The sequence below is a fragment of the Syzygium oleosum genome, unplaced genomic scaffold (genome assembly GCF_021117445.2).
Source record: "Syzygium oleosum isolate NSW1041296 unplaced genomic scaffold, Sole_v2.1 Sole_v2.08, whole genome shotgun sequence".
NCBI lineage: Eukaryota > Viridiplantae > Streptophyta > Magnoliopsida > Myrtales > Myrtaceae > Syzygium > Syzygium oleosum.
In genome coordinates, this window is record NW_026607492.1 from 3,629,291 (window position 1) to 3,645,542 (window position 16,252).

Genomic DNA, 16,252 nt, shown 5'->3' on the forward strand with positions numbered 1-16,252 from the left:
TCAAAATAATATGGGTGTTAAATGGGTTCACAACTTACTTAGACTCAACCCGCCTCTATTGCTATCTCTTCACTTTCTCTCGCGCTTGCTTATTTTGTGCTCTCACCTTAATTCGGGTATGACTTTTCTTAGATTCGGTTAAGTATATATTTGTTTTAGCATATGTGTCGAGTGAGGTATGTGTCACTAAACTTGTATTGCATGAAAATTTGTCAATTTGGGTCGAACCAATTTCGATCCAACTCGATTCACCCATTTGACGCGTCTAATCACATGTGCGTGCGTCGCCAGATGCATGTAATGTATGTTGAATACAATTGCTCTCACTTACCTCTTGACGAGTCGAAACTTCTCATCACGTGATTTGTATAGAATTTCAAGATATAATTGATAAATACAGTTGCATTAAATTTTTAATATTGATAATATGCATGCGCAATTTCAATTGTTGTCAGGCTCGCCACGCATAATAATCACCAATTGATACGGTCGGATGACCGATTGTAAAGAAATCCTTTAGCCACGTCATAATCATCTTCATCATCTTTGTTAATCCATTAAGCATGTGGTCTAATCACTTGCCCCTCTACCCTAAACAATTTTTCATGATTTTGCAAAGAAAACCCCTAAACCATCTCTCGGCTTAAACCCCTAAACGAAGAGCTATTTAAGGGAAACTATATTCTAATGCACTGATGGAATATATCACAGAAAAATTGGGGAAAAAAACAAATGTGTATGTCATGGAAAATTAGAAAACAATATATTAGAATTACTAGCTGCAAGCACAACCACCGATAGGGTCCTGCTTCCTCTTCGGAACGGTATCTGCATTCTTTCTTAGCTTCACCTCACCGAGAACCTTTCTCGTCCACTCGCTAAAATGGGTCTGATTGTGCCCGATCTGGCCGTTCTTGTAAATGTTGAAGCATCTGATGTCGCCCTCCGGGTAGGGACATTTGTGGCCGATCGGGTCCCACCAGGCGCCCTGGTGCCTCATCCCCGACCAGCTCGACAGCCATTGGAACACATATTGGCCGACCCCGGCATAGCGCAGCCACCCTTTGGGATAGAACTCCATCACACTGCTGTTTCGGTCCATGATGAACAGATTGGTCAGCTGCGCCCCGTGTGGCGACGCCAACACGTCCGTCGTACTCATCAGTTTCACCTGCATAATGTTATTGGTTTCAAGCACAATAAACCCCGGCCACGAACCCAACATACTTTAGTGATTAATTACTTGCAAGATAAGTGGAAACCAAGGTCAATCAACATGTGCGATTTGCTAAGTATATGCCAGTGAATTGGACCTAATTTTACCGTAATTGGTCGTTCCATACATTAAGATTTTCGGTTTGTCATCCAACATGGTGTGTCAACGCCTAACATGCAAGCACTCATTGGATGTTTGTTCGAATGGTGTGGATTATTCGTCGGAGCGAATTTGGACCTTATCGTAATTTTATGCCATTGAATTGGACCTCATTTTGCCGTAATTTTGTGCACCGACCTGGTCACAGAAACTGAGATCGTCGGAGCGAGCCACCGTAAGCCTACAGCCTTCGACCTTATCGCACTCCCTCTGGAAATTCCCGACCACCGCCGACTCATTCCTGAACGACCTCGCTCCCCGTCTCATCAACAACGTCAAACGGATCGTGTTACCGTTGTTACCATCACCGTCGTCCTCCGAACTCAAGTTGCAGTATCTCCTCACCCTGCACCTCAGCAATTCGTAGGCCTCGATCATCCTCTCCATAGACATCCCTCCTTCGTTGTGCCTCGTCACCACAGCGTCCTCGAAGCAGACGGAGCCGTCCTCCTCGATTTTATCAAATATTTCTACAGAGGGTGGCTTCCCGAAAGTGGCCTCCATCAGCTTGCTCAGCCATGGGGCCATTCCGGGCCGGAGCTCGCCCCAGTGGTACAGCACCCACCGCTCGGGCAGGTGGCGGCAGCCTTGCTCCTGGTGCCATGCCACGAACGGGAACACGGTCGACAAGCCGTGCCATATGTTGCCGTAGTCGTAGTGGTTGTAGGACACGAAAGTGAGGCCGCTCAAGAAGGTGGCGTCGCGTGGGAGGGCGTCGGGCCATGCGAGAGCATAGTAGTTCCGCGAGCCGTCATGGACGTCGCGTCCCTTGAGGCATAGCACCCGGCCCTTCGAGCTGTCCGACGGGAAGCGCAGGCGCTGGGGCCCGCTGCCAATGCTGGTATCGTTGAGCGAGCTCATGAACCAGGTGTGGCCCTCGGCGGGTCGGTCGGCGAAGCGCTGGTCCTTGAGCGGGAGGAAGGTGACCGCGTCCCGCAGCCTCTCGGTGGCGGGGTCGGGAGCGATGACTCTCTGCCATCGGTGCACGAGGGAGAGGGGCCATCGAGGGGAAGGAGTCGACTGAGATTGGAGGAGGGAGATTTGGGAGAGGACGAAGAGGAGGACGCCCGTAGAGAGGACGTAGACGAGGAGTTTGGCGGTGTAGATCGAGAAGGGAACGGCGGCGGTAGGCCGTGGCGGCTGGCTGGGTTTGGAGAAGCCGGTTGGGGTGTAGATGGGTGGGAGGGAGGTGGCTCTGATGTCCACTCTGCACGGGGATGATGCTATGGCCATCAAGAGAAGATGGGGATTTGATCAAGTGTAGAAATTCTTGGTGAAGAGGATCGATCTTAAATACTCGTCAAGGTCAGCTTCGCTCGAGGTGGACATTGGACAATGTCAACCTTGTTAGCTAGAAGAGTGGTAAACGCGGCAACTTAAATCTTTGGATGCAATTAAAGGAGGAGTGGGATCAGGGAAACATCCCCACCATTGCATCGTTGAAATGAAATGCAACCTGCATGGGAGGAAATACGTCGTCGCGCGTCCCTCCCTCCCTCGGTCTCTGTCTTCAATTCCATGCTAAACATTTCAGGGAGTGGTATCGCACTGAATTGGTTCATTAGATATGGCAATTTTGATGCTTATAATCTATCCAAACGTGTACGGCAAGAGCCCGTCGGAAAAATCTCGACATATCTCGTCCGTTTGTCTGTCTATTCGATGAGGCATCTAAACTAGAGGTGTTGACGGCAGCCAAGACCTGATACCGTCACTAAAGTCTAGTGTATTTACAAACGCATTGACCATCGATTGTCATTTTGCGATAAAATATATTCGTTTAGTATAATTAGACCCCCTCAATATTGAAGCCTTATGGCCGTGCAATCTCAACCGATGTACACAAAGCCGGTTGATCTCAACCGCATGCGGACGTTACATGAGATTCATAGAAATATCTAATGCTCGATGCATAGCATAAATTTAGAGAAATGATTAAGTAACCGTTTCTAATTCACTACGAGATCAACAGCCCTGTTCTTAAACTTGTATGCATCAAACGGCATGCGAACGTTTCCGAACTGCTCTCCCTTGTTTTGGGTTTCCTCTTTCGCCCTGTTACTTGGTCAAAATTGAGATCGGTGATGGAAAATCTTCTTCAAGAACAAGCAATTAAAGTCCCACTTGCTTCGGCGGCCCTTTTTCTAATTGCGATCCACAGCGCATCCGTGACGTCAGCGTGTCACGCTCACGTCAGGCGTGCGCTGTGGTCCGCACTTCGGAAAGGGCGACCCCCCCAAAAAGAAAAAATATTTTACTTTTCTTTGCTTCTTTTCATCGTTATTTTGTGTATTCCACGCAGGACAAGGGTTTTTGGCCGTGTAAGAAGACATCCCGTTGCTAATCACTTTTCTTAATCAAGACGTTTATTGCTACTTTGGCAAGGGAGGAAAGACGACAACTGTTTGGCGAAATATAAAATGGATTTGAATATTAAAATGATCATTTACATTGTTTAGAAAAATAAATAAACAAAAAATATTTTCATCGTTTACTGTTTAGTAGTAAATTATTTTTTGTAATGGAGAAATTTTTTGTTGACTAATTATTTCAAAGGATACGAATAATTATTTTCATGATAAAATTTTTCAAATTATTCATTTTTCGCGAAACAAACGGAGTCTAAAAGAATTTGTATTTTCTACTTCCATGCCTTTAATTTCGCAAGGAAAATAATGATAATCGATTATTTGAATGAGTTTCGAAGGAAGAAGAGTTTTACCTTTGGGATATTGATGCCATTCACACCTATAAAGTAAAAATGGAAAGTTAGATAACTTTAGGCTTTCCACCACGTCAGTAGCCGATATCGCAAGCATTTGTTTGCGCCTACCCAATTACAGATTGAGACATATCCACTGACTTGAAATTAAACACAAAGACTAGACCTGTCAAATTGGTGGGTCGGGTCGGGTTTGGGTTTGATCATAAATGGTTCGATCCAAATTGATCTATTAACCCATTTATGACTCATTTTATGTGTAATGTAATTTTCTTGACCCATACCCGATCCGACCCATACCCAACCCATACCCGATCAGACCCATATTGCTAAAACACTTCCATATTTAATTAAATCTAGAAAAATTCATACCAAATTAAGATGAGAGTGCGAAATTGAGCGAGGGCAAGGTTGAGTAAAGGCGAGAGAGATGAGTTGAGTTTAAATTAGTTATAAATTCATTTATGACTCATTTACGACTCATTTATGACCCATTTAATACTAATATTATACTTCTACCCATTTATGACCCATTTAATACTAATATTAGACTTCTACCCATTTATGACCCATTTACTAAATATAACTAACATATTTATGACTCATTTACTAATATATGGGTTAAGAAATGGGTTTATGACCCATTTTGACAGGTCTAACAAAGACTAAAAACTTCAATTCTCTCTATTCAGGAAAATTACCAAAAAAGTCATAAACCTATTAAATATAGTCCCAAACCTTTTTTGCCAATTAAGTCTTAGACCTTTTACATTTGTACCAATTCGGTCCATCCGGTGTTGACAAGGGCATTTTTAATATTTTTTGAATTTTTTATTTTCTTTTTCATTCTTTTATTTTCTTTCTCTTTCTATTATTTTCTTCCCTTTTTCTTTTTCCAATTGGTCGCCAAGAGGTGAAGGCCAGCAAGGTTGACCTTACTGGCCACTGGTGAGTTGACCTTACCGTCATTGGGTGAGGTCGAGCCTCGCCAAATTTGGCGAGGGCTCATCCAGCCATGGCAAGGCCAACCTCACCTGCCCCTGGGTGAGCTCTTGCCACATCTGGCCGCCCAGAGATGGTGACGTCGGCCTAATCATGGCTCGACGAGGTTCTCGCTGGCCTTTACCTCTAGCTAATTACCGACGTCCGGCAACCAGCTGAAGGAAGAAGGAAGGAAGGGAGGAAAAAAACAAAAACAAAATTAAAAAAATTTAAAACTATTATTTAAAAATGTCAACGTTAGCGCCAGTCGAGCCACGTAAGACGACTAGCGTTCACGTGCGCCAGTTGGCCAAAATTAGCTGGATGTACTAAATTGACACAAATACAAAAGATTTATAATTTAATTGAAAAAAAAAAAGATTTAGGGCTGAATCAGCACAATTGCAATAGGTTTAGGACTTTTTTGGTAATTCTCCCCTCTCTTTTCCTCCACCATGACGGCCACTGCTCCATCACCCTAGCACGACCGTCGCCACCGCTCAAGCTGCTGCAACTTCCATCCTCGAGTCCTCCGCGTCATTGTGGCTATCACACCCAACGGCGAGTTTACGCCCTTCGCCTTCATTGCTACAGATCTTCTATGGCCGACCAAATCTAGAGCCATAGTGAGAGGGAGGTGACCAGACCTTAATAGTGACTGGCGAGGCGAGAAGACGAAGCGGATGCATAAAGGAAGGAAAACCCGAAGATGAACAAAGGAAGACAAAGCTGAAGATCATGTCTGGAGCCATGGTGACGGCGGGAAGACGAAGTGACCAGATCTGGCCGGTGGCCGAAGACGAAGATGAACAGACGCATGGAGAAAGACAAAGCCGGAGACGATGACAACCACTTCTAGATTTGGCGACGGACGTGCCTAAACATGAGCAACCATGAAGGGGTGGCTCGGCCATGGACGGCTAACGACCGTGAGCCGCCGCGACTGAGATGGTGGGTTAGCCATGGACCATGGCTCCAAATCTCACCTTGTCGGTCGTGGACCAATATTGTCACCGGCTTGATCTGGTCGGCTCCGTCTCCCTGTGGTTGCCATGACTTCGGCCATATCTGAACCGTAGCAATGGAGGGAGAGGGAGGAAGAGAGAGAAAAAATTATATTTGTATCTTTTTAATTCCAGGTCAGTGTCTATGTGACAAGTTTTAATTGGATATGGGTAAAAAAAGTATGCCGCCACGTCAGTGTTGACGTGGTGCTTTAAAACTACTTAACATTTTCTCCTCTTCTTCTATTTAAATGTTCTTGCTAGTAATGTACAGACACAAAATGATGTTCTTTAAAGTTCATTTACGAAATGACAAGACGGATTAGGAATTTCAAAAGATCGTTCTTATTTAACCATTCAACAAGAGCTTATTAAAGTAAATATGCTATGTCATATAAGTAGGATGTGGTGGATGTGCGTGTCACATGTAGACCTATCAAAATGGGTTATAGATTCATTTCTTAACCCATATTTAATGGGCTGAGTTGTTATATGGGTTGGTTATTTAGTAATAGATCATAAATGAATTTAGAATTGTAAAACTCAAAATAATATTGGTGTTAAATGGGTTCACAACATATTTAGACTCAATCCACCTCTATTGCTATCTGTTCACTCTCTCTAGCACTTCTTCATTCTGTGCTCTCACCTTAATTCGGGTATGACTTTTCTTAGATTCGGTCGAGTCAGATATGTGTCACTAAATTTATATTGCATGAAAATATATCAATTTGGATCGAACCAATTTCGATCCAACTCGATTCACCCATTTGACACGTCTAATCACATGTGCGTGCGTCGCCAGATGCATGTAACATATGTTCAATATAATTGCTCTCGCTTACCTCTTGACAAGTCGAAACTTCTCATCATGTGATTTGTATAGAATTTCAAGATATAATTGAAAAATACAGTTGCATTAAATTTTTAATATTGATAATATGCATGCGCAATTTCAATTGTTGTCAGGCTCACCACGCATAATATAGAATCACCAAGTAATACGGTCGGAATGATCGATTGTAAATAAATCCTATAGCCTCGTCATCATCATCTTTGTTAATCCATTAAGCATGTGGTCTAATCACTTGCCCCTCTACCCTAAACAATTTTTCATGATTTTGCAAAGGAAACCACTAAACTATCTCTCGGCTTAAACCCCCAAACGAAGAGCTATTTAAGTGAAACTCTATTGTAATGCATCGGTGTAATATTTCACAAAAAAAAATTGGGGAAAAAAACAAATGTGTATGTTATGGATAGAATTATCAGCTGCAAGCACAACCACCCAGAGGGTCCTGCTTCCTCTTCGGAACGGTATCTGCATTCTTTCTCAGCTTCGCCTCATCGAGAACCTTTCTCGTCCACTCGCTAAAATGGGTCTGATTGTGCCCGATCTGGCCGTTCTTGTAAATGTTGAAGCATCTGATGTCGCCCTCCGGGTAGGGACATTTGTGGCCGATCGGGTCCCACCAGGCGCCCTGGTGCCTCATCCCCGACCAGCTCGACAGCCATTGGAACACATATTGGCCGACCCCGGCATAGCGCAGCCACCCTTTGGGATAGAACTCCATCACACTGCTGTTTCGGTCCATGATGAACAGATTGGTCAGCTGCGCCCCGTGCGGCGACGCCAGCACGTCCGTCGTACTCATCAGTTTCACCTGCATAATGTTATTGGTTTCAAGCACAATAAACCCGACGAACCCAACATACTTTAGTGATTAATTACTTGCAAGATAAGTGGATACCAAGGTCAATCAACATATGCGATTTGATAAGTATATGCCAGTGAATTGGACCTAATTTTCCCGTAATTGGTCATTCCACACATTAGGATTTTCGGTTTGTCATCCAACATGGTGTGTCAACGCCTAACATGCATGCACTCATTGGATGTTTGTTTGAATGGTGTGGATTATTCGTCGGAGCGAATTTGGACCTTATCGTAATTTTATGCCATTGAATTGGACCTCATTTTGCCGTAATTTTATGAACCGACCTGGTCGCAGAAACTGAGATCGTCGGAGCGGGCCACCGTGAGCCGACAGCCTTCGACCTTATTGCACTCCCTCTGGAAAATCCCGACCACCGCCGACTCATTCCTGAACGATCTCGCTCCCCGTCTCATCAACAACGTCAAACGTATCGTGTTACCCTTGTTACCGTCACCGTCGTCCTCCGAGCTCAAGTTGCAGTATCTCCTCACCCTGCACCTCAGCAATTCGTAGGCCTCGATCATCCTCTCCGTAGACATCCCTCCTTCGTTGTGCCTCATCACCACAGCGTCCTCGAAGCAGACGGAGCCGTCATCCTCGATTTTATCAAATATTTCTACAGACGGTGGCTTCCCGAACGTCGCCTCCATCAGCTTGCTCAGCCACGGGGCCATTCCGGGCCGGAGCTCACCCCAGTGGTACAGCACCCACCGCTCGGGCGGGCGGCGGCAACCTTGCCCCTGGTGCCATGCCACGAACGGGAACACCGTCGACAAGCCGTGCCATATGTTGCCGTAGTCGTAGTGGTTGTAGGACACGAAAGTGAGGCCGCTCATGAAGGTGGCGTCGCGCGGGAGGGCCTCCGGCCATGCGAGGGCATAGTAGTTCCGCGAGCCGTCATGGACGTCGCGTCCCTTGAGGCATAGCACCCGGCCCTTCGAGCTGTCCGATGGGAAGCGCAGGTGCTGGGGCCCGCCGCCAATGCTGGTATCGTTGAGGGAGCTCATGAACCAGGTGTGTCCCTCGGCAGGTCGGTCGGCGAAGCGCTGGTCCTTGAGCGGGAGGAAGGTGACCGCGTCCCGCAGCCTCTTGGTGGCGGGGTCGGGAGCGATGACTCTCTGCCATCGGTGCACGAGGGAGAGGGGCCATCGAGGGGAAGGAGTCGACTGAGATTGGAGGAGGGAGATTTGGGAGAGGACGAAGAGGAGGACGCCCGTAGAGAGGACGTAGACGAGGAGTTTGGCGGTGTAGATCGAGAAGGGAACGGCGGCGGTAGGCCGTGGCGGCTGGCTGGGTTTGGAGAAGCCGGTTGGGGTGTAGATGGGTGGGAGGGAGGTGGCTCTGATGTCCACTCTGCACGGGGATGATGCTATGGCCATCAAGAGAAGATGGGGATTTGATCAAGTGTAGAAATTCTTGGTGAAGAGGATCGATCTTAAATACTCGTCAAGGTCAGCTTCGCTTGAGGTGGACATTGGACAATGTCAACCTTGTTAGCTAGAAGAGTGGTAAACGCGGCAACTTAAATCTTTGGATGCAATTAAAGGAGGAGTGGGATCAGGGAAACATCCCCACCATTGCATCGTTGAATTGAAATGCAACCTGCATGGGAGGAAGTACGTCGTCGCGCGTCCCTCCCTCCCTCGGTCTCTGTCTTCAACTCCATGCTAAACATTTCAGGGAGTGGTATCGCACTGAATTGGTTCAATAGGTATGGCAATTTTGATGCCTATAATCTATCCAAATGTGTACGACAAGAGCCCGTCGGAAAAATCTCGGTATGCCTCGTCCGTTTGTTCGATGGGGCATCTAAACTAGAGGTGTCGACAACGGCCAAGACCCGAGACCCGATACCGTCACTAAAGACTAGCGTATTAACGAACGCATCGACCGTTGATTGTCATTTTGCGATAAAAATATGTCGTTTAGTATAAACACACCCCCTCAATGAAGCCTTGTTATCGTGCGATCTCGACTGATGTACACGGTAAGTGTCACGTGAGATCCATGTAATTCAGCACTCGATATATTACATAAACTTAGAAAAATGATTAAGTGATCGCCGTTAATCCCACCGCGAGATTAACGTCCCTGCTTTTAGACTTAATATGCATCAAACAACATGTGAGCATTTCCGAATTGCTCTCCCTTTTTTTGGTTTCCTCTTTCGCCCTATTACTTGGTCAAAATTCTTCTTCAAGAGCAAGCAATGAAGCACCGATGAGCCGCAGATTCGTCAGAATTCCGAACTTGTTTAGAGTCCCACTTGCTTCAGCGGCCCTTTTTCTAATTGCGATCCACAGCGCATGCCTGACGTGAGCGCGACACGCTGACGTCACGGATGCGCTGTGGTCCGCACTTCGGAAAGGGCGACCCCCCCCAAAAAAAAATATTTTTACTTTTCTTTGCTTCTTTTCATCGTTGTTTTGTGTATTCCACGCAAGACAAGGGTTTTTGGCCGTGTAAGAAGACATCCGTTGCTAATCACATTTCTTAATCAAGACGTTTATTGCTGCTTAGGGAAGGAAGGCGATAAACCAGAGCTCTTCCGTTTCACGAAAAATAAATAATTTTAAAAATATTATTCTAAAAATAATTATCTATATTGCTTATAAAAATAAATAACGAAAAATATTTTAATGATCTATAATAATATATAGTCATAAATTATTATCAATAATGAAGATATTTTTTATTTAAGGATAATATTTTTTGTATAATTCATTTCTGGCGAAACAAACGAAGCCCAAAAGAATTCGCTTTACTACTGCGCCTTTAATTTCGAAGGAGAATAATGATAATTGACCATTTGAATGAGTTTCAAAGGAGGAAGAGTTATACCGTTAGGATATTGATGTCACTCGCAACTTTAAAGTAACTCTGGAAAGTCAGATAACGTTAGGCTTCCGTTCTTACTAAAGTATATATGTTAGAATTTTCAATCTAAAAAATTAAGTTATTAGGTGAAGGCATGTTATAATAATCAAATATTCTAATACCTCCGCTCACGCCTAGGCTGGACTTTGGCCTAATCATAAAGATATGTAATATTGGAGGTAAATATGGGCTGAAAAGATTTGAATTCACGATATCCTGCTTTAAAATCATGTGGGGCCGGTTTTATGGGGTTACTACCAATTACCACGCTTTCACTTGATAGATGAAATTTTTGGGTTGAAAATTCCAACAACGTAATTGTAGATTGTGAAACTCATGGATTTTGCGTGTAGCTCCCCATCCCTCCATCGTCGATTGTACTATTGATAAGCCGAATTTAACTTGACCGACGAAAGAACTGGTCTGGCTTCCAAATTGCCAGTCGACTAGTCGAATCGTTTGTTATCTTTAAAGCGGAAGACCGGTCAAACGGGTGATTGGTTCATCGGGTTTGTTGGTTGAACCAGGTCAACATCGGGTTTGGCCGGTTCTTGGCCATTCTGATTCTCAGGCATAAAGTGAATCATAGTTCGGTTCCCGATTGAACTGGCTAATCTTGTCCGAGTTTAAAAACAGTGCAATCGAGGATAGATCATAGGATCGCATGACGCTGGAGCATCATGCGATGGCGAGCGTGAGGGTTGCGGACTTGAATTTTTTTTATTCATTGCTCAAAAGGATATGTGAAAAGTAAATAGACTTTATGGCAAAAAAAGTAAATCGAAATAGAGAAAACAAACCATAATCAAATCCAGAAAACAAGAAAGATCAATGGAGTACCGGCACAATTAAGCACACACACGTTCCATAAGAACGGATCTATCAAGCAAAATAACACATATTGAAAAAAATTTCTCCAATAATTACGGCATTGCCAGTGGCGGTGTATGTTTTTGCAGCAAAATTCCCAGGAAAAAAAAATCCAATTGCCGCAAATGATGAAGGACACGTGTCATCCATCATTGGTTAGTTGCCAGCACTGGGTGCAATACTCCCACTTCTCCTTAATGTTTGGCAAGAAAATCTTCTTCTATTCGGATGTTCCTAGTAGCATACGGATACAAATGTCGGTTTCTCAATTTAATTTGCAAAATGACACGGCAGATTAAGAATTTCAAATGAAAAAAGATCTTATAGGAGTAAATCGATAATTCAAATGAGATAATTTTTTTGGTATGAAAAAGGGCTAAAACCGAATATAAAAATTTAATGTCGAAAATCTATTATTTCTATTTTATCACATAATAAAACATGGAGTACCTCTGTAAGAGGTAATGAAAAGAAACTAGTATCCAAGCACTTATCGATTCAAATGAGATTAAAGTCATATGTTCATTATTGACAAATAATCTTTCTTTCATAAAAACCGAGATCGTTAAAAATAATGTCATCAAGGCATTAGACCAACAAAAAGTTGAGGCCCACCACATATTTCTATAAGAATGCTTACTTTGGTTAATTTAGTATACTATTTTATAAATGCTAAGAAGTAAACTTGTAGAGTGGACATCAATTGTGGGGGCTAATTTTTCGAACCATCTCAAGGATCTTTGGAACCCTCGATAACCGTCAGATAAAAGAAACTCATCTATTTATCTTAAAATTTTGTGCGTTATCATTATTCATATTAGGGGCGATCGATTATCAATTCGAGAACCGACCTTGCGACCTCATATTCCTGATTTTTCCGTTCAATTCACAGAAATGTGAACTTTATGCTTTTTTTTTCTTGGACAACCTGTGGAACGTGAGTGTGCTTGAGTCGTTTTAGATGACGGGGAAGCGAGTGGATTCGAATGACGGAGTTCAATTAATGCTGAGAAATGTGCATCTCCATGCTTTTGATCTAAAGCAAAAAGTTGGTTCTTTGATACGGGCCGAATGAGCTCCAAACAAGAACTACTGTTCAATTTGAAGATGAGCTTTTAAGTTTATATTATCTTGTATAGAGGGGCGTGTGTATTTCTTTGGCAATGTGATGAGCTCATCCGTTTGCTAATAGAGGGAAAAAGTTGGAGAAAAAAAAACAAAGGCGTATGTTATGGAAAATTTGAAAACAATATATCCGAATTATCAGTTGCAAGCACAAGCACCGATCCGGTCCTGCTTCCTCTTCAGAACGGTGTCTCCAGTCTTTCTCAACTTCACTTCACCGAGAACCTTTCTCGTCCACTCGCTAAAATGGGTTTGGTTGTGGCCGATCTTGCCGTTCTTGTAGGTGTCGAAGCATCTGATGTCGCCCTCTGGGTAGGGACACCCCTCGCCGACCGGGTCCCGCCAGGCGCCCTGGTGCCTCATCCCCGACCAGCTTGACAGCCACCGGTACACATATTGGCCAACCCCGGCGTAGCGCAGCCACCCCTTCGGGTAGAATTCCATCACACTGCTGTTCCGGTCCATGATGAACAGATTGGTTAGCTGTGCCCCGTGTGGCGACGCCAACACGTCTGTCGTGCTCATCAGCTTCACCTGCATAATGTTACTGGTTTCAAATAAAAGTAACCCAACATACTTTAGTGATTAATTACTTGTAAGATAAGTGGATGCCAAGGTCAATTAACATCTGCGATTTGCTTAGTATATGTCATTGAATTGGACCTCATTTTACCGTAATTGGTCATTCCGTACAATAGGATTTTCGGTTTGTCATCTAATATGATGCGTCAACGCCTAACATGCATGCAGTCTTTGAATGTTTTGTTCTAATGATGTGGAACTCTGTCCCTCTACCTTTAAGTTGAACACTACCCATATTATTCGACTCATTTTCACCAAGGAGTCAGAAGGAATATACTATAATTTACATAAGAAATATCTAACGAAAAAGACCCTGGTTTTTTCTTTTTGGATCTTCAAACTACAAAGTTTTTAGTGAGTGTCAAACAACAATCGTGCTAATTCAAACAAGGACTAATTCAGGTTTTACGCACTGACCTGATCACAGAAACTGAGATCATCGGAGTGAGCCACCGTGAGACGACAACCTTCAACCTTATCGCACTCCCTCCGGAAAATTCCGACCACGGCCGACTCGTTCCTGAATGACCTCGCTCCTCGTCTCATCAACAAGGTCAAACGTATTGTGTTAACCTTGTTACCATCACCATCGACCTCCGAGCTCAAGTTGCAATATCTCCTCACGCTGCACCTCAACAATTCGTAGGCCTTGATCCTTCTCTCCATAGACATCCCTCCTTCGCTGTGCCTTGTCACCACAGCGTCCTCGAAGCAGACGGAGGTGTCCTCCGTGATTTTATCAAACACTTCTACCGACGGTGGCTTCCCGAACGTGGCCTCCATCAGCTTGCTCAGCCATGGGGCCATCCCGGGCCGGAGCTCGCCCCAGTGGTACAACACCCACCGCTCGGGCAGGCGGCGGCAGCCTTGCCCCTGGTGCCACGCCACGAATGGGAAAATCGTCGACAAGCCGTGCCATATGTTGTCATAGTCATAGTGGTTGTAGGACACGAAAGTGAGGCCGCTCATGAAGATGGCATCGCGCGGGAGGGCCTCGGGCCACGCGAGGGCGTAGTAGTTCCGCGATCCGTCATGGAAGTCGCGTCCCTTGAGGCATAGCACCCGGCCCTTTGAGCTGTCCGACGGGAAGCGCTGGTGCTGGGGCCCGCCGCCGATGCTGGTATCATTGAGGGAGCTCATGAACCAGGTGTGTCCCTCGGTGGGTTGGTCAGCGAAGCGCAGGTCCTTGAGCGGGAGGAAGGTGACAGCTTCGCGAAGCCTCTCGGCTGCAGCCTCGAGCTTATCAGCTGTGGTGGCGGTGGCAGTGAGGGTGTCGGGGTCGGGAGTGACGATGTAGGTGGCGTCGAGGATGACGCTTTGCCATTGGTGAACGAAAGAGAGAGGCCATCGAGGGGAATGAGCCGACTGAGATCGGAGGAGGGAGATTTGGGAGAGGATGAAGAAGAGGACGCATGTAGTGACGACGTAGACGAAGAGCTTGGCAGTGTAGATCGAGAAGGGAATGGTGGCGGGACGCGAGGTGGTTCTGGTGTAGATGGGTGCGGGGGAGGCGGATCTGATATCCAATCTACATGAGGATGATGATGCTTCGGCCATCGAGAGACGATGGTGATCAGATCAAATGTCGGGTTCTTCGCGAGAGGCGGACTGGTGGAGGCTGGGATGGGCGAGGATCTTAAATACTCGTGTTAAGGTCGCAGCTTTCACAAGCTTCCCCTCGAGGAGATGGACAATGCAAAGCTTATTAGCTAGAAGAGTGGTAAATGCAGCGGCAACTTTTCATCTTTTGGTTTTTTTACCGTGGGATAGATCGTAGTTAGTCCACCTTCAGCAGCTGGTAACATCGAATCCCTTTCAATGCAATCAAAGGAGGAGTAGAATCAAGGGGAAATATCCCACATGCGTGTTGAATTCCACGAAAGAAGGAAAGACGCTCCGAAACGAAGCCCAAGCTTCATCGGAAGGAGAAAAAAAAAGGATGCTTTTTGGGACTGCTTCGAGACAAAGGCAACCTTAATGGGAGGAGGAAACACGTTATTTAGTACGCGTCCCAGATCCGGCATAACAAATATCTTGATATACCGTACTGAATTTTTTGGATAGATATGGCGATTTTGTACTTATAATCTATTTAAACGTATATAACAAGAGCCTAATAGAAAAAAAAAAACCCATATACCTTATCGGTTTGTTCAATGGGCATCTAAACTGGAGGTGTCGGTAGTGGCCAAGACCCAATACGGTAACTAAAGACTAGTATATTTTTACAAACGCATTGACACGTGTAGTTGAGATCGATTGGCTTCATGGATTGCACGATAATGAAGCTTCATTTCACATGACGTATTCATGCGATCGAGATCAATTGGCTTCACAAATTGCACGGCAATAAAGCTTCATCGAGAGGGATACAATTATCGTAAAAACCCAGTATTTCCGAATTTGCTTTCCTTTTTTCGTTTCCTTTTTGGCCCAATTACTTTACTCAAAATTGCGGTGCGTGATGGAAATCTTCTTCAAGAACAAGCAACGAAGCACCGAGAGAGCCGCAAGGGTTCGTCCGAATCCGAAATTCCGTTTCGAAGTCCCCCGCCCGCCCCAACCTTTTTAAAATTGCGGGCCACGGGCGCATGCCTGACGCGTGTCTCCTCGCATTCATTGTCCTCACAACAGGAAGGCCGTACTCTATTACTTTGCTTAGATGCAACTCCCAAATCGTCTCGCTTTTATCATCGTCAGTTTGTGTCGTTCCACGTTTTGCAGGTCGCTAACCACTTTTCTTGATCAAGACGTTCATTGCTACTTTGATAAAATTTTCTTGCACCGTGCCTTTAATTTCGCAAGGGAAATGGTGATATTTAATCAGACGAGAGCTACTGCAAATTCTAAACTATATCCGTTGTAATATATTTGCCAAAAAAAAAAAAATTCCGTGACACCGAAAATCCCAAGCTTATATCTGTGTGACACATTTACCTTCCGTCAAAATTCTGTCAATGAAAGTCGTTAAAAATCTGTCTACATGGACGCCGGAAAG

General features: G+C 44.8%; 3 protein-coding genes across 3 annotated transcripts; all 3 read right to left on the minus strand.

Annotated features, from left to right (window-relative positions):
* Nucleotides 1-775: 775 nt before the first annotated feature.
* LOC115666673 (uncharacterized) lies at nucleotides 776-2,608 on the minus strand. Its single transcript, XM_030588357.2, has 2 exons — nucleotides 1,514-2,608; nucleotides 776-1,171 (listed from the first exon to the last, which is right to left on the minus strand). Exons 1-2 carry the CDS (start codon nucleotides 2,606-2,608, stop codon nucleotides 776-778), a joined length of 1,491 nt encoding a protein of 496 aa, XP_030444217.2.
* A 4,742-nt stretch (nucleotides 2,609-7,350) lies between these two features.
* LOC130138859 (uncharacterized) lies at nucleotides 7,351-9,179 on the minus strand. The gene is made up of 2 exons (XM_056314195.1): nucleotides 8,085-9,179; nucleotides 7,351-7,746 (listed from the first exon to the last, which is right to left on the minus strand). Exons 1-2 carry the CDS (start codon nucleotides 9,177-9,179, stop codon nucleotides 7,351-7,353), a joined length of 1,491 nt encoding a protein of 496 aa, XP_056170170.1.
* A 3,570-nt stretch (nucleotides 9,180-12,749) lies between these two features.
* LOC115687889 (uncharacterized) lies at nucleotides 12,750-15,129 on the minus strand. The gene is made up of 2 exons (XM_030613611.2): nucleotides 13,672-15,129; nucleotides 12,750-13,206 (listed from the first exon to the last, which is right to left on the minus strand). Exons 1-2 carry the CDS (start codon nucleotides 14,809-14,811, stop codon nucleotides 12,811-12,813), a joined length of 1,536 nt encoding a protein of 511 aa, XP_030469471.2. The 5' UTR covers nucleotides 14,812-15,129; the 3' UTR covers nucleotides 12,750-12,810.
* Between the last annotated feature and the right edge of the window lie 1,123 nt (nucleotides 15,130-16,252).

Excerpts from the sequence above, each read along its gene's own strand:
- LOC115666673 (XM_030588357.2), bottom strand. The coding sequence starts at position 2,608 with ATGGCCATAGCATCATCCCCGTGCAGAGTGGACATCAGAGCCACCTCC. Across the intron at positions 1,172-1,513 it reads ATCTCAGTTTCTGTGACCAG|GTGAAACTGATGAGTACGAC; the intron begins GTCGGTGCACAA and ends AACATTATGCAG.
- LOC130138859 (XM_056314195.1), bottom strand. The coding sequence starts at position 9,179 with ATGGCCATAGCATCATCCCCGTGCAGAGTGGACATCAGAGCCACCTCC. Across the intron at positions 7,747-8,084 it reads ATCTCAGTTTCTGCGACCAG|GTGAAACTGATGAGTACGAC; the intron begins GTCGGTTCATAA and ends AACATTATGCAG.
- LOC115687889 (XM_030613611.2), bottom strand. The coding sequence starts at position 14,811 with ATGGCCGAAGCATCATCATCCTCATGTAGATTGGATATCAGATCCGCC. Across the intron at positions 13,207-13,671 it reads ATCTCAGTTTCTGTGATCAG|GTGAAGCTGATGAGCACGAC; the intron begins GTCAGTGCGTAA and ends AACATTATGCAG.